Source organism: Centroberyx gerrardi, chromosome 16 (genome assembly GCF_048128805.1).
Source record: "Centroberyx gerrardi isolate f3 chromosome 16, fCenGer3.hap1.cur.20231027, whole genome shotgun sequence".
Classification (NCBI taxonomy): domain Eukaryota; kingdom Metazoa; phylum Chordata; class Actinopteri; order Beryciformes; family Berycidae; genus Centroberyx; species Centroberyx gerrardi.
Genome location: NC_136012.1, coordinates 9,054,315 through 9,079,523, shown reverse-complemented (window position 1 = coordinate 9,079,523; position 25,209 = coordinate 9,054,315). Strand labels below are relative to the sequence as shown.

At 41.2% G+C, this 25,209-nt stretch overlaps 1 protein-coding gene across 3 annotated transcripts in view; it reads left to right on the top strand.

The window, feature by feature from the left end:
* klhl4 (kelch-like family member 4) overlaps positions 1-24,940 on the top strand; it is a 32,549-nt gene extending 7,609 nt beyond the window's left edge. For 2 of the 3 annotated variants that reach the window (XM_078289058.1, XM_071916702.2), the window contains exons 2-11: positions 7,355-7,522; positions 8,927-9,063; positions 9,535-9,731; positions 13,690-13,902; positions 16,047-16,233; positions 16,437-16,661; positions 18,806-18,968; positions 20,188-20,400; positions 21,842-22,013; positions 23,395-24,940. In XM_078289058.1, coding sequence (XP_078145184.1) covers positions 7,380-7,522; positions 8,927-9,063; positions 9,535-9,731; positions 13,690-13,902; positions 16,047-16,233; positions 16,437-16,661; positions 18,806-18,968; positions 20,188-20,400; positions 21,842-22,013; positions 23,395-23,454 — 1,710 coding nt within the window. In that variant the 5' untranslated portion in view covers positions 7,355-7,379 and the 3' untranslated portion in view covers positions 23,455-24,940. Of the gene's footprint in view, positions 1-7,354; positions 7,523-8,926; positions 9,064-9,534; positions 9,732-13,689; positions 13,903-16,046; positions 16,319-16,392; positions 16,662-18,805; positions 18,973-20,187; positions 20,401-21,841; positions 22,014-23,394 lie in introns of those variants that run through there. The other variant, XM_071916711.2, reaches the window with a different exon arrangement.
* The last annotated feature ends 269 nt before the right edge of the window (positions 24,941-25,209 follow it).

Here is a 25,209-nt window from a genome sequence, read left to right as displayed (position 1 = left end):
CCGGCTCTCTGGGGGACCTTGAGTTCATGCTGGCCATGTAAAATACAGTGCAGCCATCATATTTTGACAATGATGCTGAAATATTAAAGTGGCTCTGCTCTGTTGGATCATGTAGTGTATCCTTGGCTTAGCTGCACCAACACAATTGTGAGAATATCCATCTAATAAGTAATGGCAGAATTGTATGTTTTTATTGGCTTTGGTTTTTTTTGCTTCCCAAGTTTGCCCAGCCCAAACTAGTAAAAATGTACACATGTATTATTCTGAATGGCAATATATCATTAAGTATATTGACAGATTGTTCCATCACTTCCTCATTTCACCCAAATAAATTGATCACCCTGTCAGCATCTGTTTTACATAATTATTGAATCAGGGAGTTAGTTTTTTTCTGATGATTCAGTGGTACAGCATTTATTGAATCAGTAAAGCGTAGCAAGAATGGTAGCATAATGCAGTTTGACACGAGCAATAATCAGGGAAATACATTTTTACAAGCTGCTTTTCCATCAGGCTTGTATTTAATGGAAATGCAGTCGCTCGGTAAATGTGCAGAAGTAGTTGCTGGAAATGATGCTGTGAATAGGGGCGATGCTCACGTGCAGTATCCTAAAAATCTGTCTCTAGATGTGCTAAGTTGAACAGTGAATTAGGCCAGTGTCTGTGTGACACATCATGGCTCGCGTGTTCATCGTGGGCTAAGCAGATGTGTGGATGTCACTGAGATATGCACATTCATTTACTCCACCAGCTGGGTGGCCCTATTACGTCTCACATCATAAATCCTTGACACATAATTTGTCACAATCACTCAGGCTATATCTAGAAACGACTGCTGCTGTGAGTGAAAAATGCTCAATTTTTAGCTCTTTCTCTGTAGCCTGAAAAATGTGTGTCAGTCATTTTGGGCTACAAGCCGTTGAGTGATTTGTTTCATGCACAGAATGTCTTGGATAAATCCATCCAGTTTCCAACATCATTTGATTGGTTTAGTTCTTTCCTCAGTTTTCAATATTTAAGATAGATTGTTGTCAATCAAATTGAAATGGCAAAGTCAATCAAAACAGCTCTTCCAAACCTGTGGGGCTGAAAATAAGCACTTCTTCAGGAAAAATACCTTGCTGGAATAGTACTCTAATGGAAATATGCCATCCATTTAGAATTCTGCTTGAGTGAAAGTATTTACGTTTGACATTAGATGCACTTAAGGATCAAATATAAAAGCATTTTGGTAGGGTGTGTTTCTTGGAAGCATTAGGCATAAAGGAACAGTTGTGTTTGCCTTTAGTTTACATTTATTTGTATTAATACAATTTTGAAGCACATCATAAAAACCTGCATGCATGGCGAGATTCTCAAAGATAACACACAAAGTCAATGACTGATTTCTCTTGTGGTCCTTGATGGTAAACTTGCTGTCTGTTTACTCTGAATTTCATTTATGAACTGATCAAACTCTAAACCATTGCTAACCGAGTATAACTACAGGGTTGTAAAATTGAAAGTAGTGGAGTGAGGAGGATATTTACTTTGAAAGCACTATACTTGTGTAAAAATACTTGCTCCGCACCCCTGCTCCTAACACACCTACATATCCATATACTGTATATTTGTCCTATCCTCGTGACTCCCATCCAAATAACCTCTCCCCATCTTTGGCAGAGGATATATGACAGAAGTCAACCTGAATGGAATGGAAACCCTGACCTCTCCCACATAAACACTAACTGAGGCTTGAGTCAGCGGGCTGCTGGTTTGAATGATATCTCAATTCCCTCTCCGCTGCCTTGGAGAAGAAATACCACCACCTTCTCCCCTGTCAACAGCAGTAATTCAGATATTTGTTGGATGCCTCATAACACCTCAAGGCTTATAGGGTTTCAGTCTGCGTGTGACACTTCCAATGCAGACATTCTTAGAGATGTAGTAAATTACCAAACAAAATCTATCTTTTGTAATCTGAAAGATGACATCTTTATAGATAAGGAGATTTTGTGATGATATATAATTGATTCTAAATGTGTTTTTTCTTTTAGCATTGACAAATCTGTTTACATGCTCTATGCAACAAGGCCGTCTTCTGTGTAAGATGAAGATAAAGCCAGAGTGTTCATCAGTCCCTCTTTGTGCTTCTGCAGAAAAGGCTTTGAACTGTGGTGAGAGGAGATATAGCGGCATAATGTGCTGGACACACTCTCTCATTGCTCTTCAAATGAGGATCAGTCATTTTCCCCAAATGGACCTGATTCAAAGAAAATAATCCCTGACACAGCTTTCCATGAATTTTACATGCATACTATTAACGAGGGCCGTGGCTTAGTTCAGCAGTGTCCTCGGGCGCTCACAATCAGTAATTTGCATTGAAAGAGGATCGTGCAGCCATGGTCAACTGTGATCAAGCTGAAAATGTACTAGCCTATCTACTATCATAGCCTAGAAAAAAAAATCTAACTAAATCATACTACATTGGAAGCAAGGTATTTTATATAATAACCTATAGCTTTTGCCATCGTATACACAATCTCACTATACATATTATGCAACTGGATCTTTAGTTAGGGGTTATTATAAGATTTTGGGAAGGTGAAGGTGAAAATATACCATACACCACTTTACAATCTTTGGGATAAATGTTTTGGATTTTGTCAAATAATTCATATTTGAAGGTTCTCCCAGTAATGAATCCTAGTTAAAAAAACATACTTTTTTGTATATATTTTATTGTTGCCACAATTCACCATGCTTTGTGTATGGGGTCACAACAGGCATCTGTCTTTAGGGTTTGTGTGCCAAAAAGGCAAAGAACGACCATACTACACATGAAGAAGTACAGTAGCAGTCTTTATACTATAAGTCCACCAGGCAGGAACAGCTGTACTCAGATGCATATAGGATCTAAATATTTATAGCAATTAAACAGTAGTACACATTCCACCCAGGACCCAGCAGTATAATTATGTGGGTTAATCTGTCTACCAACCCATATCGTAAATTATGGACAATCCAACGATGTTGACAGTCTCATATACTGTGTGACTTAACCTGCCATCAGCAAACCAGCAAGGAGCTTTCTGCTAAGACCTGCACATTTTTCACTTACATAGAACGCCCCCCCACCAACACACACACACACACACACACACACAAACACACACACACTTTCCACCAAATTCCTCAGCGTCAGAATGCAGAGCTCAGCAGTGTAATCACAGGTAATCTATGAACGAGGACTGCAAATCTCAATGAGGAATTAAAATGCACCACTACAAATGGCATCCACCTCCCTTTTCCGACACGCTACCAATGCTAATATGCTGCGCTGTAGCAGCAGAACAAGTGCACAGCTCTGTTGTGAAATATATTCATCTGCTAGCACACGCTTCCCCAGTGGCGTCAAACAGAGGACTCCGCTGACCCCAGCAAGTCAGCTATGCAGAATCCCATTATTAAATGACTAATTTTACAGATATTTTGACTGATGATTTTTCACTTGCGCTGTCCAAGATTCAACCCCTCTTGACATCGTGCTCAATATTCAAAATAGGAATCAATATCCCACCCGAGATGTTGTGCATTATCTATCGGGGACGGTTGCAGGAATTATGCTGACGTGACTTCACAGCCGCACTCCTTCTTCACAACGTGTGGGGTTTGGTAATAGCTGAGGGAAAGAAGGTATAAGGAGGCAATATTTCACTTGGGTTAATAGCTGTAGCAATCCTCCACTGCACTCCCGAAACATAAAGGACCCGCTGGCCATTTTCACAACTTGATATTCGCTTTGCTGGTCGGATTCAAATATCAAAAGAAACGGCTCCTGTGTACGGCAACATTTCGCCCATCGCTATCAATATTGAGCAGGTGTGTCAGGCATAACAAATGACATCAGAAGACGAATGTCTGTTGTCAGCCTCGGCGAGTGAGGAAAGTGTGGAGGGGAGAGAAGGAAAAAAAAATGTTTCTGTGCAGAGCTATCATGTCTGTCCCACTGCTGGGATCAAGCGATTACAGTGAGCGTATATCTCTCTCTACACAAAGCTGAATGCGCAGCAATACTGGGTGTAAAAGCGCAGAGGCATCAGGATCTTATGGAATATATAGACTTGGCATATGCTGCGCGGGGCTTTGTCTGGGTTGTTGGATTCTCAACCCAACCCAAGCTACTCAACTGCCTTCAGGGACAATAGGCTGTTATAATCCATTTTGAAAGAGCTATTTCCCATTTGGCCCAGGCAGGCACGGCTTTCCCCCTTGTAGAGGGATGGAGTTGACGCTAGTTGGAATAAGACTTAGATTCTCAGTAACACGTCTGACTCATGACCTTTACTGCCGGGGGCTAATCTGGGCTGACAAAAGCACATCTTGAAACGTCTGGACCGCTCATCTAGCAGGGCAGTTTCAGAGCAGAGATGAATCAGTCGACTGAGAGTGCAGCGGACTGATTTGGAGGACAGGAAGAAAACATACAAAAAAAAAACAAATGGGTCTTTATTGGTAATTTGGTAGCTTTTCTTTCTCTTTGCTTTAGGAAAGAGCGTCATCGCCACTGATTTAGCCTACCTGAATATCAACGTTTTTTAACGTGCGGTGCATTTTCTCAGATCCAATTAGTCACGTTGCGGTGTGATATCTTTGGAAAGGTGTGGAGACGAGATGACAAGATGCAATGTGTTATGTGCTCACTGAGGGGAACCTGATGTGTAGGAGGATGGGAAACAAACCCCGGTCTGTTCTGCTCTGCTCTATTCTGCTCTGCTCTATTCTGCTCTGTTCTGTTCTGTTCTGTTCTGTTCTGTTCTGCTCTGCTCTGCTCTGTTCTGTTCTATTCTGCTCTGTTCTATTCTGTTGTGTTCTGTTCTGTTCTGTTCTGCTCTGTCCTATTCTTCTCTGTTCTATTCTGTTCTGCTCTGTTCTGTTCTGTTCTGTTCTGCTCTGTTCTGTTCTGTTCTGTTCTGCTCTGTTCTATTCTGTTGTGTTCTGTTCTGCTCTGTCCTATTCTTCTCTGTTCTATTCTGTTCTGCTCTGTTCTGCACTGCTCTGTTCTGTTCTATTCTATTATATTCTGTTCTATTCTGTTCTACTCTCTTCTGTTCTATTGTGTTATATTCAAATAGAATTGGAAATTAACTTATAGTAATTAGTTTGCTCATTTGTTCTCCTTCAGTAAATTACCTCCTTTCCCAAGGAGCTCAAGTTCTATTCTATTCTATTCTATTCTATTCTATCCAATGTGTATAAATTTAGGTATTGCTGACTGAATTACTTCCTCACAGTTCCAGGCATGTGAATCGACACTCTTTGAAATAGATAATAGACCACGCACACAACTCCATAGGCTCCCGTTAGCCTCTGTTACTCTCTTTCAATTGCTTAGAGGTAATGCCTATGGGATGTAAAGTATTGTCCCAACAGCCTTTTCTCTGGAGTAAGGTGTTCTGGGGCTTTAGCGCCTCAATAAAGCTGGGCTATACCTCTGACGATCCAACCCACTGCTGAAAAGAAAATAAACACCTCAGAGAAATTTACAGCTCCCTAGAATGTGATACCAAAGCAATTAGTGTCGGAGAGATTGGTAGGCATGAAAAATCCTTACAGCATGCCTTGGAGCCAATACAAAGGCAATGCATCTCAGTTTTACGGCCCCATTGCTTATTCAGTCTCGTTTGGTGTTCCTCTCCAAGACTTCAGAGTCAGTAGGGAATTATCGTGACAAGGCAATAAATTACTCTTGTATTTAGCATAAAGCCTCCCAATAAAGACTAGACTATAGGGTACTGCAGTGACCAGAGCGCTGTATAAACAATTCCCAATGGGGAAATGTAGTTGCTTTTGGTAATCAAAGAAGAGAAAGTCACACACTCTGCTAAAAACTTTATGATAGTGCGTTAATCGGGACGTCGATAAGAGCCACCACCCCTTCGATTTGAGGGTTTGAATTCTGCACCAGTGTGCAAGTGCAATATCAATCTGGGAGCATGTGCCAATGCATCGCCTCGCCATGCATTATAGACTTTTCAGTTCATTTGTGTTGACAAATGACATACTCGGCTAATGCTGCTCTCATATCAGCATATGAGTGGTAATGACTGAGAACATAAAGCAATTCTTTAAATAGCGGTGACATTTTTCAGCTTTGCTCATACACTCCCTTTCTAAAAAAAGAAAAACTTCGCCAACTATGAATCTTTACACAGCAGAAGGGGCGTGAGATGGCAGTTAATTCCCTGGGAGAGACAGCTTGGATCTGTTTATGTAGTGTAACAAACAACCCTAAATGTCAATGAGTGGATTTGCTCTGTGAAGGACACCAAAGTGACTGGCCTGCATTATTTTGCCATGAGTCTGAGGGATTACTTGGATGCCTGTAAAACAGCATGTAATCTAGCAGCCTGTGGGGAGAGGGACTCAGCCGTGCCACAATGCTGCGAGGAAGAGGCTTGCTCGCTTGCAAAGTCCCTGTCTTTTGAAAACACACATGCACACACGCGGATACACAGACACACACACACACACGCACAGACACAAAGGCGCGCGCGCACACACACAGACACAGACACAAGCAGATTCAGTATGGAAAGCTGTCGCCCAGATTGTGGTGCTGCTCGTCCCATTGGACTGCAGTGTTTATTTATCCACTTATGTATGGAGTTTAGTCCATAACAGTTTTAATTTCAGCTTAGAGTGGCAAGAAGGATGCAGATGCACTCTAGGGAATAGAGGATTCAGGAGTGCCATGTGTCCAAATAAACCCTATTGTATCCCTAATAATTTGTTGCTTATCATGCAGCCTACAGCTTACCTTTTTTAATTTCTTACTTATTATAATGGATGAAAAGAAGAAGAAATGCTGGATGAAATTAATTAATGAGTTGCCCTAAATGAAAATGTCCCTGTTAATTTCACCTACAATGTCTCATGCTATTTTTCTGTGTGTTTTCATCCAGTAATGAAGTTATTGCTCACTGCTTGCTTACTATTGCTTACCCATGCATAAGACCTGTTCCAAGTTAATAAGAAGAGGCCACTGCAGTACAACAAAACCTTCTGTAGTCTTGTGGGCTATTAATTTAGAAAAAGAAATATTATGTATATTATGTTCTAACAGGAGCAAAGGTAATGAACAAATATTCAGAATGCAGAAACCTGCCACACTCTCCATCAAAAACAGTGTCTTCTTCCAAATGTTCTTCCAAAGAGAGGAACATTTTTATCTGACAATAACTAACAGCAAAACAGACACGAAACAACGAGTGAAGAACAAGATGAAAACTGACAGACAGACAGGGTCCACTGCTTTAGTCCATTGATTTTGTCACATATCTTCCCTTCCCTCTCCCTTCCTTCTCTTCCACAGGTTGGCTCTGAGCACCTACTCCAGAATGAACACCAACTGCTCCGATGAGTTTTTCCAGGCCACAAATCATGCAGAACAGACTTTCCGTAAGATGGAGACCTACCTCCAGCACAAGCAGCTGTGCGATGTCCTCTTGATAGCAGGGGATCACAAGATACCGGCTCACAGGTTGGTGTCTGTGCTACTGTCCGCTTTGATTCCATTAATTACACCTGCATCTGCATTAGTTAAGCGATAGGGAAGCTCATCTGGATTTGCTTCATTAAGATGTCAATACGGGCTTTCAGGCATTGGTTTGCACCGCAGTTAACAGGCCGTAATGAGTTGTATCAGTCTGAGGGAAAAATTGTGGAAATGCAAAGCAAAACTCGTGATTTTGGGTGACAGTTGACAGGAGAGACAAGTAAACACATGCTGTTGAATTTTCACCCTCATAAAAGCCATGTTCAGCCATGGTTTGCAACTGCATACGCTGCTTTGATCTAATTACACCTCTGCCCTTTCTCATTTCCCCATTATGTTTGAGACATGGAAGAACACTGTGATCCAGTACATCGAGATGTCAATATTTGGGCATCCGCCCCTCGGTTGAATGGCTGAATTGAACAGACCGCATTACTTCCCCTGAACGCTGAGATGTATTGTGTTCGCTGGGTGCTTTTGCTTCTGTGTCATAACTTGGTAGTTAATCCCAATAGAGCCGTATGAAAGAAAAAAAGAGAATGCTCAACAAGACCAGTGGGCAAAAATGAATCAATGACTTTGACCTGGCGGGGTGGAATGTGCAACCCTCCTCGGCTTGTTTAAACATGGCTTTGTTTGCCCATAGGACACATCCAAGCAAAGCAGTGATGGTGTGTAGGTGTTTGTCCTACACTATAGGTCAAAACAACAATTACTAGCTTCTTCACCTTGTTGGCATTGTCCCACAAAGGCCAACATAGGATTATTAAAGGAATTGTTTGGAACTCTTTGCCACACACAAAAATTGCAATTGAACAAATATGATGAGAAGCTACCTGACTATGGTAATATATTGTTTGTCAGAATGGCAAGTAGAGTCTGTTTTGTGTAAACTTCACCCTGGGCAAACTCATTTCCTTGTAATAGCACATGATCACTCCTTGCCCTCATGAATTAACCAACGTGTTGTGTGAACCAGACAAATGCGTAAACACAATTAGAACTCTGACTGTTGTAGCTATTAGAAACATGAAGTAGTTGTTTGTGGCATAATTTCATTCATCATACACTTTGACAAATTGGATGGATGCAGAATGAAGGGGACCCAAGCTCTCATGGTGGCCTAGCATGGTGTGAAAACACCCAAACATTATTTATCACTGTTAGAAAAAAGGACTACATTAAATTATTAGAGTGAGAATACACTGTGATGTAGTACACTGCAAGTCATGGCACAATATGCTGTTTCCTATGGAGCGAAACTACATTTGAGGATGAAACACAATCTCAGGATTGTTGTTAGTATGTACAGTAGATGAAACAAAATCTCTCACAATCGTATGAGTAAATGCACAAAAGCATTAATTCATTGCATTTTCTTGGATGCAGACTGGTCCTGAGCGCAGTGTCGGACTACTTCGCTGCTATGTTCACCAACGATGTGAGGGAGGCGAAACAGGAGGAGATCAAGATGGAGGGAGTGGATCCTGAGGCGCTCAGATCCCTGGTTCATTTTGCCTACACCGGTGAGTGCTCATAAAGCCATTCACTGGCTCCTGTAAGTAGTTATAAGACTTCCGATGTGCAAGCGTGATTAAAACGGATCAATAAAGCAATTTATCACCGGGCCGAGGCAGCGGGGATAACATCAAGATGATACTGCCTCTTTTACGGCATAGTCAATTGAGTATTTTTGCACAATACTATCTCATCCGTCACATCCACTGACTACTGTAATCTGCAACTCGGTTATTCCGTAATATTTCTTTGACTTTCTACATGATTGCATTAAGGACTTAAGGGCTTGTGCTGAATTCTTCTCTGATAAATCCCCCACCGTGTGGTTCACCGAGAATATCCACTTTAACAATAGTGATAGTGTAAAATAGTGTAAAACATTAAAATCCTGAGAAAACCTACAGTTTGTTTTGCTGCGCGTCGATGCGACTACATCCAGCTGTCACACAAAACGTGTTTTGCTTCTCCTGACATTGCAGGTGTCCTTGAGCTGAAAGAGGAGACCATTGAGAGTTTATTGGCGGCAGCTTGCCTCCTCCAGCTTTCACAAGTCATCCAGGTCTGCTGTAACTTCCTGATGAAACAGCTCCATCCCTCCAACTGTCTGGGAATACGCTCCTTTGCGGATGCCCAGGGCTGCGTGGATCTGCTCAACGTGGCTCACAACTACACCATGGTAGGAGGGGAATCAGACCTAAACCACTTTTTACACGGCCGGCTCGGCTTAATTATTTATTTGCCGTAAGGGATTGCGTTCCCAAAGTGACCCTGACATAAGGACAGCTGCAGTAATGAAAGCTATCACATTAACTACTGTATTTAATAATTCAATTTCATTAAATTTGTATTTGATTTCACATGAAAGGTATAGTGGATCAAATAAACTCTGTTCCACATCGTCCAAGGTAATGATGGGATTTACACAGAGCACTTAAAGATCCAGTGCAATGATTTCAGCTCAGGCAGGAAAAGTTTGATGTTGATTTCTAACACAGTGAGCATCATTTTTTTCAGTTTTTGATGGTTAGATGGTACAAAGCCTGTAGGACTGAGTGACAGCCTAACCTTCTATGATTGTCTCATCCACTGCATGACAATATTTCTATCTTTGGGGAACAGGTATCTAATGTTGGAATTTCAGCACCCAGCAACAATAGAAGCTAGAGCTAGTAGAGATTTTGGCTAGTTTGACAGTCTGACAGACTATGAGACATCTGATTAACTATGCATACCAATCAGAGGACTTATCAAAACCGGGGTGTAGGTGACATCATTTACACCAGGAAGTAGACTGGAATTGTAAATCTGTTTGATTCTGCTGACAACCAGAGGAAGAGTTTTTCCACAATGCTGACAGTTATATTAATTTGGGTAACTTTACATTAACTGGTCCTTTGTTAAATTATACCATAAAATTGAGAAATGCAATTCTCATTGCACTGGCCCTTTAAGATAGAAGTATGAACCTTTTGCAGCACAGGATAAACCACATGGACTCTGATTCTAATCTGTTTAGACACAAGAAGATTGAAAATCTCATTAAAAATCAAATCAAATCCATTACAAATGTCATTAAAAATTTGATTTGTTCTGTGAATCTGGTCTAAATATAATATAAACAGCAATATGCAGGTAAGCCAAGCATCTTCATACACAACAAAGCTTCACGGCTGGATATAGACAACACATTGGATTATTCGTGACCGTCCTCTGCTTTGAGGCCAGTTAATTTAAATAACCTGTCATAACCTGTAGAGGAGCGAACTGTCGGTGTCTTGCTTATTTATAACATCTAATTTCAGCAGAGAAATGGATGATGTGCACATTTGAATAGAAATTGAGTGGTTTCATGCTTTCAGTTTATCGAATTTGGTTCTGTGTCTGTCACTACGAGATACAGCATAGCAGCACATTGATTATTGCAACACTAGACTTGAGAAAATGCCATTCGTATATATATTCCTGCGCAGGGCATTTGCATAGCATTGAGATCCGTGCGCATATTTACCAGATAACGTCTCGCTGGCCGTGCAGAAGTGACAGCGCGAGACAGCCGTTATCTCCTGAAGGACATCTGCTCAGCCTGTTTACAAAGGCCCCATCCAGGACAAGGAGGTTAATCTAATCACCAAACTGCACAAGAGGGCCAACTTCCTGTTCAATGGCTTCAATAATGAGCAGAGAGAGCTCGGGGCTTCCTGGAAGTCCATCCTCTGGGCTCTGAGTGGAGCGAGTCGTGTTTTGATAAGCTTGTTTTTCCTGGTTGAGCATGGCAACCGAGATCCGCTTCTGACATCCCTTTCCTTTCTGAAAGTGTTGCTTTTTTATACCCGGGTCGTCTAAAATGTAGCGTTTTATTGTTTGGGGACGACTGTGTTTCTTTCCAGCAACAAAGAATATATCCCATGCATTGTGGAATAAAGGCTACACTAGCTGTTAATTAAAAGAAAAAAAATCCTGACTGATGAATTCAAATTCAAATGAATCCCATTTAAAAAATAATGAGATAAAACGCAGCCTGTTTTTTTGCCAGCATCTGTAAATTACACAGCAAAAGAAAAGTCTTCCAAGGTAATCATGCAGCCATGGTGTTTTGCAACATCAGTATTCCTCCTCCTCAAAATACACTGTTATTACACAATTACCCTTTTGCAGTAGTTAAATCAATTAGTATCCTCTCCCGCTGATCTTGTTTTCCAAGCAGTTTACTCACCAATGAGTTTGCCCGCATCTGAGAACACATGCTTTTAAATGGTTCTGAAGCGAATGCGCTTGAACTTTCAATTTTGTTGTCAGCAGTCCTGGAATGGTAATTACAAATAATTGGTCTATGGCGATGTCAAACAGTTGGATGGTACATCTCCCTCAGTAATAACCACAACAGATCAATGGATGTCCCTCATTTCATTAAGCCTGTCTGTGCTAAGCTCTTAAAACCTGCTCTCATGATAGATCGGACCAAGACACTCTAATTTGTTACATGTTAATGATCAATAGCTTGCTTGTTTTTCTTAATTGTTACCGCTCCCGCACTACAGTGAGCGCCTGATTTGTCAAAGTTATTCTGGCGGACCAATAAATAACGCTCAGCTGCCGCATTCAGAGAGGAAACTATGTGGCACTGTCGCAGCCAAGGATGTCTCTTCATGTCTTTTATGTGTTTTAATGTTGGAGATTACAAAGAGGCATAAATGGTGTTTTATATAGCACCGTCCCTAATGGAAGTGCCCAGAGACAATGTCCTTGAAGAGGCAGCCACGCAGCGCTGTAATATCGCCTGGGCTTGTGGCCAGTAAATGGAAGATCAATCTTTAGGAAGGCATTTCATAGAGAACAGCTCCGGCAAAAACTCTTAGCTGGACACTACATGGGTGTGATGCTAATGTTGGTGTGTTGTGTACCTTTCTACTTCTCATCAATACTGTTAAAGGCTTACTGTGTCATGTACATTCATGAGCAAAACTGCTTTAAAGGCTGATGAAGAGACTTATGTTTTAGACTTGTTATGCCAGAATTGGATTTGTAGTCTGTACAGATTTTAGATTGTGTTACTCACTGTGGATCATTCTGTAATTATTTAATGAGCTAATTTGAAACAGATGACAAATGCATCTGTTCATTTAGTGTGTTGAGAAATGGGAGATTATTTCAGTATGGGTACTGAGTAGTGGTTAAATGGGGAAACCTGGCCTTGATTATGTTCCAGGAATATTGCACTTCAGATCCTGAATGCACAAAGCCTCCAGAAATAAGGCTTCTGATCTGCTGTAGTCAGTCCACACAGCCATATAAATTGAAACTGGCAAACCAGTCCCTGATCTGAGCCCCTGTTTGAAGACGCTTTCTGCATAGGCCCCCTGCTAAAATCAGCTTGTTGTGAGAAACCCACCATAGCATGCTGCGGTTGGTATGAAAATGAAATGAAAGATATGAAATGTGCCAAACATGCACTAACTTTGAGAATTTATGTAAAATGAAAGCACTGTCGAATTTCTGAGAAGCTGAGTGATAGCAAATGCTATCTAACTTAAAGACATCCCAATTCGTCATTGGTGAAATGTTGGGCTGCCACAAAAAAATATGTCAAAAGCTTGAATACATAACTCAATGTAGTCATGTTATAGCTAAAATTATACAGTAGATCTTGTGGATACTGAAGATATTGTCAATATATGACTTATTGAGGAGGCAATTAAGTTTTTCATACCTTCGAATGTCAACAAACAATATTTCACTACATGACACCCCCCCCCACCCCCCACCCCCCCAACCCTCACCTAAACCCTATACACTATATGCCTAACCTTAACCCATACCCTAACCTAAACCTAATCCTAACTCTAATTGTAAACCTAAACCCAAACCCTATGATAATCTTAATCTTACCCTAAATACTCTAAATCCTAAACTGGCCCCTAAAAGAAGTGAGGATCGATAAAATGTCCTCACTTAGTTTGGAGGATTTTCATCACCTATCTGTCCTTGTGAGGACATTTGGTCCCCATAGAAATAGAAATACATGCACACACACACCTAACCACACACACACACACAGGCACGCACACGGTGCTATGCAGACACTCTGTGTACCCCTCCGTTAATGACTGATGATTATCGCCTCCTCTCGGCTCCAGGAACACTTCCTGGAGGTCATTCAGAACCAGGAGTTCCTGCTCCTCCCCACGGCTGAGATCGTCAAGCTGCTCTCCAGCGATGACATCAACGTGCCGGACGAGGAGACCATCTTCCAGGCTCTGATGATGTGGGTGAGGTACGACGTCCAGCATCGGCAGCAGGACCTGGGGGTGCTTCTCGCCTTCATCCGCCTGCCTCTACTGCCTCCGCAGGTGAGGGAGCCGATAAAGGGGGTTTGCGGCAGTGGCTGAGGACGGAGTATGATAAGGCTTATACGCTGTGCTCGTGCCTGTGCGAGTTTGAAGCCCAGCTCACGCTCGGCTGTCACATCGCCGCCTGTCTCTCCTCACTGTCAGCAAAAACTAATGAAATGCTATTTTTGACCTTTACCGAGTCTGTCCAGGGAAAGGTTTGCTGAGCATTAATACACTTTCTCAGAATTGCCTGGCTTCACATTTACACACTGAATGTCCAAAACATTAGGGACACATGAAATACACTGAAGTGGATCCAGGCAAAAGCCATTATCCCTTATTGATTTCCCGTATTAAATCTATACCAATCACAAAGGAGGAGATGTAGAAAAAAGACGAGTTGCAGAAGGATTTTTCAGCTTGGAGACAGTTGAGATGTGGATTGTGCAAAAGGTGCTGCAGCTCAATATCAAGATGTCCCCAATAATTTGTACATTCAGTGTGCAGTTACACACATCCTCACCTGGGAGCTGCCCAGTATAAGTTACAACCTCAGTCTTTTAGTTGACCAATGAGAAGCTGGGAGGAGTATGGCTCCACCATTGAACTACTGCAGGGCTAATACTGGCTTCGTTTACGTCCTTATTGATTAGAGTTTAGTCATTTTCTTTAACTCGGAGTGAAAAATGAAATGACTGTCAGTATATGACAGCTACACATGAGTTTTATATGTATTGTGAAGCTATAAATGCTTTGCCTATGTTTGCATTATTCTGTTAAACCCTGCAGCTCATGTTTCATGAATGTCAGAGTTCTTAGCTGGAGCACGCTTTTATGTGGCACCCTAATTTAAATAATATCGCACACAAATTACCCATTTCCTGGCAGATCTAGAGTATGCAAATAGCTCCCTTTTTACAGTAATGTTGCTTTATATTCACTGGTGGATTACTTTCCAAAACTTATTATACACATACCAATTTTAGAATTCACTTTATACAGGGTCTACTGTGAATAAATGCAGCAAACAATCATCGAGAGCATCCATTACGAAATGTGCAAACAACGGATAAAGTGATTTTCTATCAATGAAAAGAACAAAAGAGACAAAATGTGGAAATTGAGACGAAATAAACAAGTTATATAATACATTGGCTTGAGCAATGTTTTTACTGCGAGGCAACTAAACAGCAGCAATGAATCATTGTTTTTGTCAAAAGTGATATTGGAGTTTGTAAAGACTGAAAGGATGGGCAGTTTGGTGCCGCTGACGTCGTGGATAGAACAGCATCAATAAAAATATACAAACAGAACCTTTCACCCATGAATATGTAATGTGTGGTGAAATATTCAATAAAAAAACATGCAAAAAATGTACTCTCAGCGAGCAGTTGCTTCAAGCTACAGGGTGGGAGGGGAGATATTTATATTTCAAGAGTAAGGCTGATAAGTGGATATTCTCTAAAAGACCAGAAAAAAGCTGGTTATACTCCATATATCAAACTGTTGTACAATATGACTACTCTGGCCAAAAGTGGTCTTGAGAAAATGTAGGTGTTACGCATTGCAATAAAGAATATGAAGTAAGACATTTTTGATGAATGTCATAATGAATCAAATATGCTTTTACCACATGTTAAGATCAAATCAGCCTGTATACAAGGGTGTTATAAAAAGCCCTTTGATTAAAACGCACTCCCTCCGCTCTAAGTAGATAGTGCATGTGCTATTAATTGTAAGTGGCGCCATTGGCAGGGAAACTGTTGTTGGATTAATCCTTTGAGCAAGAGAGATATCCATTACAGAAGGCTGGGCTGTTTTTCTACAAATGTACGCTTCAGGATGAGACCGAGATACTGTATATTCATTCCCCATACGTGTGAGTTTATCTGTTTCCCTGAAGTTATTTACAGTTCACCCTGTTCTCCGTTCCCATACCTTTAATCAAACAGTTCTTATATAAAGCACCTACAAGCGCCAAACAGTTTTTTTTATTGTCATCTTAGCCTGGAGCCCAATTACGCTAATAGACCTCAAAGGTGATTTGCATGCATTTCCCTGTTAACATTTAGCACATTTCTAGCCATTAGTTTCTTTACACTTTAAACACGATTCCCCTGTTTTTATGATGTAGTCAATTTATCTGATTTCTTGAATTCTAGCTCCTGGCGGATCTGGAAAACAACAAGATGTTCTCTGACGATCTGGAATGCCAAAAGCTACTGATGGAGGCCATGAAGTACCATCTTCTGCCCGAGCGACGTCCCATGTTTCAGAGCCCAAGAACCAAACCTAGAAAGTCCACTGTCGGTGCTCTTTATGCTGTAGGGGGGATGGATGCTACCAAAGGTACGAACCCACAGTTATCTCCCTCTGACGTGTTTTGGCAATCAGTCAGACTGAAAGGAATAAGAATGTGCAACAAAGTGCAATGGCAAGGCATGAATACTGTTTGGAAGAGGTGAACAGAGGTGGGGATGCATCTACGCCAAGTTTTTAAAGATTAAGTTTAGTTGAATTGAATGTAATACTTGCTGCTTTTCTGTTTTCAGGCTCTACCACCATAGAGAAGTATGACCTGCGGACTAACACTTGGATCCAGGTCGGAGTCATGAACGGACGCCGGCTCCAGTTTGGTGTGGCGGTGATCGACAACAAGCTGTACGTGGTGGGAGGGAGGGATGGACTGAAGACGTCCAATATGGTGGAGTGCTACAACCCAATCAACAAAGTGTGGTCCACCATGCCCCCCATGTCAACACACAGACATGGACTTGGTGAGTGTGCCACACTTTCATGCCACTAGCTTGATTTATTCCCTTGAACTGGAACTATAAGACTTGAGTGTACATGTTGTGAAATCAATGTTGTTTGATACATTGATAAACAGTTCATGAACATGGTTTTAAAAATGTCATATCTCATGATGTATTATAATGTGCAACAATAATTTCCGTCATTGTGCCTTAAGATCAAGCGATGTGACATTGTATTGCTATAAGCATTTTCACTTCACATTTTGGTTTTATTCACACATACTGTACATAAAAAATAGAGTTAAAAGTGTGAGTGAAGAAAGCTCAAGAACCCTCCAGGGGATTGAACACCGGCAGTCTCCAAGGCATCATAAAGTGGTGATATCTACTATCCGATATAAAACATATTCAGAGGATACAGAAATATACACATTCTCGAGTAGATAAAAACATACGCATATGTCAATACCACATTTCTTTACATTTTAGAGTGCAACCAGGTACAGACACCACCAAGCCTTGCAGCCATACATGCACACAATACATCATTGTATGTAATAATATAGCATGTAGCATAATAATATAATATTCTTTGTTACTGTTCTCATGACAACATATGATATTCTTATGAGTATTTCTTTATAATATTCTAATAACATTTAGTATTATGACTTCAGGGAACAGTGAATAATCCATACACGATTCTGTTAATAGAGATCTCCTTTGGAAAGTGAAGTCAGAGGGTTAATTCATATGTAAAACTGGCCCTTGGAGTAACCGCTGCCTCAGCTCTTTGAGGTTTTAAGGTTTTAGCTCGGTTAGGATACCTGGTCTTATGAAACGCCTAAAATTGCAGGATTCAAGCTCAGAAGGGTCGCAGCTGGTGTGCTGAGAAAAATCACACGTTTCTTTTCAGATAGACCTTTGATATTTTCCCATTCCCCTATCAAAGCTTGGCAGGCTGTGGCGGCCTTGCTCTTCTTTACCCTTCCCCGCCCGATAAATCTCATATCAGAAGCGTTTTGATTCGCGGTTGAAACAGGTCTGGGTAACAGAGCAGGGAGATCTTGTCAAGCATTCGGCTCACTCACCCGGTGTGGTCGGAGGTATCAGCGCGCGCGCTCGCCCGGGAGATTACACTGTATAGATTACCTGTGTTTTCTTTGATCTTTCCCGTGGCAAATATCTCTCGCTGCTTTGCTTGTGGCGCGCATATTTTGAGTCTGAATATATCTGAGCTTATTGTCTACCTACATGTCTGCTCAGATATGGCCTGCTGCGTGCTTTATGGGCAAAGACAAGAAAAAGGAAAAAGTATTTCGTTTTTATTCCAAAACCACCGAAGTCAGTAATAAAAAGGCGGCCTCGCTATGAGAATTGTTTCTGTCCGACTGGGTTTATGTCATTTAGGGTTCTCCGAATGCGGTCTTGCCCTGACGTTCCCTCAAGAAAATTGGACTCTCACCAAAGAAAATACGAGTGGTAGCATAAAAAAATCCATTGTGTTAAAACATCCTTTGCATTGTTGCTTGGTGAAAACCACTTTCCTCTGTGACTTGGGCTTGAGGAATAACAATGCATTTTTATATTCTTCCTGTTTGCTGAATAGATTTGGTCAGCTCTGTAGCAATGACTCACTCTGCTCCCTGTTCTCCCAGCAAGTCTAAAATGAGAAAAGTACCTGTGGCCTCTGGCTCAGTCCTCTCCAAAACTGCCGAAAGAAGAAGAAAGAGTTTGATCTTTACACATTGTTTCATTTCTCTCTATTGATTATTCACTGGCACATGGTAGTTGCCGTTTGACACTTTGCTCTACTCTGAGAAATTTAAGCAAACATTGTTTGGTTGAAACAAGGTATTGAATATATTTTGGCCTTAGCTGACCTGGTTGATATTTACATGAAAGCATTACAACAACAACAGTTGAAGGCTTTAGTTGCTACAGAATCTATACTTGTACTATGAGTAGTTCCACTGCTATAGTTTTGTGCTCTCTCACAAAATATAGACTTGTAAGCACCACAATGGCTAACAGGGCAATACTTAATTTTACATTGGCATCATTAGTGTATTAACCTTCCTTTCAAATAATACTGTACCACCCAACTAAACAACGGGCCACATTGGGTAACATGTACCTCTTGCCTCCATCTGTATCCTCTGCAGGCATTGCTGTGCTGGAGGGCCCCATGTATGCTGTTGGAGGCCATGATGGCTGGAGCTATCTCAACACCGTTGAGCGCTGGGACCCGCAGGCCAGACAGTGGAACTATGTGGCGAGCATGTCGACGCCACGCAGCACCGTGGGAGTCACCGCGCTCAACGGGAAGTAAGTTGTCCTGTCTACATCAAAGCTACGGCCCATCCCAGGATGGACTAAAGCTACAATATGCAGCTTTTCGCTTTTTTGAAGTGTATTGTTAGTCCCGCCCTCCTCCCCTTCAGTTAGTCAAGGTCCCGCCCCAACAGCTGTCACTCATCTTGATAGGCTGTCATCCAGCCTGAGGCTGAGGGAACCGGCATCCGTAAAGCCACAACAGGAGTTGGAGAAGCAGACGGCGGACGCAGGCAATCAGCAATAAAAAAAGCAATGCTGTGTTTTTGAACGGGTGTTGCCTGCCATATGTTTAGCTTTGCTGTTCTTTTGTTTCTTACTGCTTTCCTCCATTATTGTTGTTGCTATGATTTCCCTGAGCTTGACGGCCACAACCCAGCTCGCCACTGGACACCCACAGCAAATGGTAGATGCCCAATAAAACATCCCGAACATCATTGAAATTCCAATTTCATGCAAACGGAGGAATTTAGCCATGAACACACAGGGTCACCAACACACAGACTGATCCTATCCTATTCATTTGTTGTTATTTTAATGTTAAAGTTGCATATTGCAGCTTTACCTTACTGTGCAGAGGCCACAGGAAAAAGGCATATTGTAGTTTAAGTGCTCTTTGACAACATAATTTCTTGAATGCAGAATCACCCTGTGTGTTTGGCATAAGGTCGCTACAATGTGGCTGTACAATAGTCAACCACCACAGCTCGGAACAGAGCGTGTTTTGGTTAGTGTAATCATTTACACAATACAATATAGCAATATAGCACTATAAATGTAAATTTTTTACTGCCTTACAACACCATTTTAAAGTAAACTAAGCAAAGAATAGACCACCTATCAGCCTGATTTAAATATATCTGTATGCCGAAGGAGAAAAGAGGCTGCTGCCTGGCTACAATGAGTATTCAGTGTTAAAACTGAGTCGATCCTGGAGTTATTTCTGCATCTAGGTCAAAAATAGACAACAAGGAAGCTGTTTCCCTAGCCTTCACTTTCCTGCTGTCGGGCCTGCGAGATAGAAGCACTTTACAGACTGACGTGCTCTTTCTGGGAGAGGATGCTCTCAAAGAAAGGGCTAGTGAGAAATGCTATCCACTGCTGCATCTTATAAAATCTGGCATGTTATCAGTATTCTGTCATGGGATCTACCAAACATCAGGAACGTACAGGAATGGAGATTTTTTTGAACACATTCTGTTTGTTTTCGCAGACTGTTTGCGGTGGGCGGTCGGGACGGCAGCTCGTGCCTGAGGTCGATGGAATGCTTCGATCCGCACACCAACAAGTGGAGCATGTGTGCTCCCATGGCCAAGAGGCGAGGAGGGGTGGGCGTGGCCACGTACAACAGCTTCCTGTATGCCGTGGGCGGACACGACGCCCCCGCCTCCAACCACTGCTCCAGACTCTCCGACTGCGTCGAGAGGTCTGTAAAACGCTTCCCCTCTGGTGACAAAGTGCAGAAGAGTTCTTGCGTAAGATGTTCTGTTTTGCAATGCAGGAGAGGGAATTGAGCAGAGGGGTGCGGCTGCTGCTGTTGCCTTTCGCCTAAAAACAAAAGGGAGTTGAACTCTTTCCATGCCGTGCTGCTCTGTTTCCCCACCCTGTTCCTGCATTTTGAGACGTGTCTGCATGATACTGTGATACTCCACTGACGGGGATCACATTTTCCATGGATGGTTTTATTTTATAGTATCTGGCACCATCTGGTGGTCGTAACATCCTCCTGTATCTGAATTTGAAGTGACTTAGGGTAGGAGGACACCATTAGTGATCATTCCCTGCTCACAATACCTGTTCATTTATATGTGCTACTCTTTATTCCTGTATTTCATGAGAATTTGATTTTTGCAACAACTTAGAAATGAATACCTTGCTAATTGGTTTACTCGGTTTACTGGTTTAGGAACTTTACTAAACTTCCTAAATTACAGATCAGCATGAATGAACCTCACACACAATTACACATTTTCCATCATACGGTGCTTCATTTTAAGTTCCATTAACTTTTCCCATCAACTCAAACAACAGACAATCACTATTTATGCATGTGTCATTTAACACGGTGCTTTTTAAAGGAAACAAGTGTAACCCATTAATGGAACAGGTATCCATTTTAACCCCTTCTAATCTCTAACAGTGTCATTGGTCCAGTCAATGTGTTAGAGCTCTATTAAGAGTTCAATGATACTCAAACAGTGATTTTACAATCATTTATCATGAACTTTTCATAGTTTATCAAACTATTGTGTTGATGGAGTAGTCTCAAAAGACAGGCATAATAATATAACTTATAAATACAGTAGGCTATATTTGATATATCAGAAGTTCTACATGCAGTTTTATGGTCACTTTAACCATTGTAACAAATCAAATAATTTGGAAACAATTAGTGCCTACTAAATCACTTATTCATGTAATTCTGGCTATTTCATTTAGTATTATTGGCACTTTAGTTGTGTCTATGGTTTCAATCATTCAGTGAAACAGTGACTACAGTATATATTAGCTACAGTATGCATAAATAATACCTTACAATTTATTATCCAGATAATATCTTGTCACGTCTTTATTTGGATTCTGTTCCCAATAGTTTTGCTCAGAACAAACTAATTAAAGCTGCTCAAGGCAACTTCACACTTTGGTGGCAGCAAGAGATAACTCTTAGAATTTTAGAACATTTGAGGGACCTTCAGACAGCAGCGTTGGGTATTGTGTAATCCAAGCCAAAGCACAACTTGAACTAAGCTTCCCTGAGGAGTGGAAATTGAAAGTGGAGAATGATGTTGTTGAACAAGTGACTCATTCATCTTTCACAAAACACCATCTCACTCTCTTTGTCCCTTGTCCCCCAACACCGGTCTCAGGTATGACCCAAAGACAGACACGTGGACGACCGTGTCCTCCCTCAGTGTCCCTCGGGATGCGGTGGGTGTCTGCTTGCTGGGTGACAGGCTGTATGCTGTGGGCGGATATGATGGCCAGTCCTACCTGAACACTGTTGAGTCCTACGATGCACAGAACAACGAGTGGACTGAGGTAATTTTAAATTAACCAGTCCTAATTTGTCAATCACGGTTACAAAGGGTTATTAAAGGGTTAAAGCATAAATCCATCCCCAAAACAAAATTGGCATGTTTCATTTCTATGAAATGGTGACTAGCATTAATATTATGATTCATGGGATTGTTTTATTCCTTTTCCATTCCATTCCATTTTTATTCCTATGATTTATTTTAGAACATTGTATAACTTTGATAAGAAAGTAAGCAGTAGTAGTAGTAGTAGTAGTAGTAGTAGTAGTAGTACTAGCAGTAGTAGTAGTAGTAGTAGTAGTAGCAATAGTAGTAGTAGTAGTAGTAGTAGCAGCAGTAGTAGCAATAGTAGTAGTAGTAGTAGTAGTACTAGCAGTAGTAGTAGTAGCAGTAGTAGCAATAGTAGTAGTAGTAGTAGTAGTAGTAGTAGTAGTAGTAGTAGTAGTAGTACTAGCAGTAGTAGTAGTAGCAGTAGTAGCAGTAGTAGTAGTAGTACTAGCAGTAGTAGTAGTAGCAGTAGTAGTAGTAGTAGTAGTAGTAGTAGTAGTAGTAGTAGTAGTAGTAGTACTAGCAGTAGTAGTAGTAGCAGTAGTAGCAATAGTAGTAGTAGCAGTAGTAGTAGTAGTAGTAATACTAGCAGTAGTAGTAGTAGCAGTAGTAGCAATAGTAGTAGTAGCAGTAGTAGTAGCAGTAGCAGTAGTAGTAGTAGTAGTAGTAGTAGTGGCAGTGGTAGTAGTAGTAGTTATAAATCTCACCCAAAACTAGAAACAGAGGAGATGACTGAAACTTTGTGGAGCTGACTGTGAACTGGAGACAGACTTTATGAACATAGCCAGTGTAATTCTCTGGGCATGTTGATGTAATTTCTCACACTTACAGCAGAACTATGAAATAAAGCTCGATTAGATGTAAGAGCTCCAGTTCTGAGTAAACCTGAGCATCTCCAGGAAGTCTCTTTTGACAACATCAAAGATATTAGTCTTCTCAGGAGTCTAGCTTTTGGCTTGTTTTATTCACACTCATAAATATTGATTGAACTGTGAAAGATTACAGGCAAAGCACCATGTACCTTCTGTTTTAGGGGGATTTTTGACCTTTAAATAGTAAAACGTTTTATAGGAAATATTTTTTAATGGAACTGTTGCTTGCTTTTGCCAGAACGGGTTACGGTTTGGAACTTTAGTGTTCTAGTTAACGCATTTGGAAGCATCAATCTGCTGGAATCCATATGAATCTTTTATAAATGGACTTTTTTTTTTTCTTGCAATGAATTGTTTTCCGATGTCTCCACCGTTACCCTCTAATGTGCATGAAGTGAAATGAGTGTTTTGAAGGCAGACTTGAGATGAGAGGCTGCAGGTTAACCTCTCTGCGTCTTCTCGCAGGAGGTCCCTCTCAACATCGGCAGGGCGGGCGCCTGCGTGGTGGTGGTGAAGCTGCCTTGAGCGCTTTGTCTCGCGGCGGTCCGGGGGAACAAACGAGAGAGGAGAGCGGACAAACAAAAGCGGCAGACGAAGGACACGTCCTTGGAGACTCGCGTTTCTTTTTTTCCCCCCTCGGCTTTCCAGACGTTCAGAGGGAAAAACGCAGACAGAGAGCCTTGCCCATAAACCATTGTTTCTATCATTAGTGCACTTGTCTGCCCACTGGGGAGGACTGGCTCACAACACTGGGATGCACTGTACTGTACATTCTCCGCATTCTCAACCGATCAAGAATTTTCACAGATCTGGCTAAGCTGTAGCGAATTAGTGCCAAGCTTTTGTTGTACTGATTTGTTATACTGGTTTTATGAAGCGCTCTGTCTATGTCCGTAAGATGATAAAAGTTACATTTTGAGTAAGTAAACCTACTTGAGGGTTAGTTTACATTTATACAGTAGCATTTCCTATCAGTGCCATCGCATATATTTTTGGGTTTATACTCATACATGTATTTCCCTTTTTAGCCATTCAATTGAAAAATGTTCTTGTAATACATAGATGTAACTATGTAACAATGTATTTCCTTAGTGGGTGGTCTGAACAGATGTTTCTTACTCTTGGGCAAAATGTTGTTTTTGAAGGACCACTGTGAATACTGGGGGGGGGGGGGGGTGATGAGTTTGTCCCATCCCGGGACGGTTTGCAGAACAGGGATGGGAGGAAATCACTCATGTACAAATTTCTGCTGAATAATGTGTTTTGACAGGAAAACTCTAATGGGTTTTTTTGATGTTCCTTTTTTTATCGAGCCTGTAGCTACAGAACACCAAAGTCATTTGCTTGTCTTAGAAGTCTTGTTACACGTCAAATAAAGGTTTACAAAATTGTGAATTATACAAAATATATCATATTGATATTTCACATTACTGTACAGATATTTGTGAACTTGCTAAAACTGCATTTGTGTTGATAGGATCATGCCTAAACCAGTGCAGTCTGGTGACTCTGCTGTTTTTTTTTGTTCTTTGCTTTTCTTTTGGGCATGCCAGCTGAGCGAATGTTTCATTTGATCTGTACAGTATTAGAGCCTTTTGTTGATACAGACGATCGCTGTCTATTCTGCATTTTAAAGGATATAACGCCTTCTGGGTCATGTAAAAGAACTTTGCATATGTGTTTGGCAGACAGCAACCACTGGAATAACCCAGAAAAACAGCAAACTCTGCCCAAATGGCCCCGGTGCACCCAAGCAAACAACCCAAGTACATGAGAGGGTTTTAAGTAAGATCTGACATTTTTAAATGCAATCAGAAGTCTTGATTCCCACAGCAATTCACTAACATGACTTTAATTGGATTTTTTTAAGATTTGTTGATGGTTGTTATGGTCTTAAAAGTTGAATATTACCAACTCATTCAGGATGGGCACAATTTGTAACTGTAATTATAACATGTTTTTGGGGCCAAATGTTGCTTTTTATGTTTTTATCATAATTTTGTACAGCATGCAGACCTACAAATAAAACAACTTCATTCTCCTCTGCTTGTATTGTCATTCAAACCCGTGTTTATGGTTGAATCGTGCTCCTCAAAGGGCAGCTCTTGATTTATCTGGTCGTCTTTTACCATTCTTTCACCAAACAGCGCTTGGAAGCTACTTTGATGCAGGCCTTGGCATCGGTTTTAATCACACTGCGGCACCCGCTTTTTAAATCGAGCAACCGTGTTTGACGATATTGCTCTGCTATGTCACTTGCTGATGGGCAGACTGTGGACC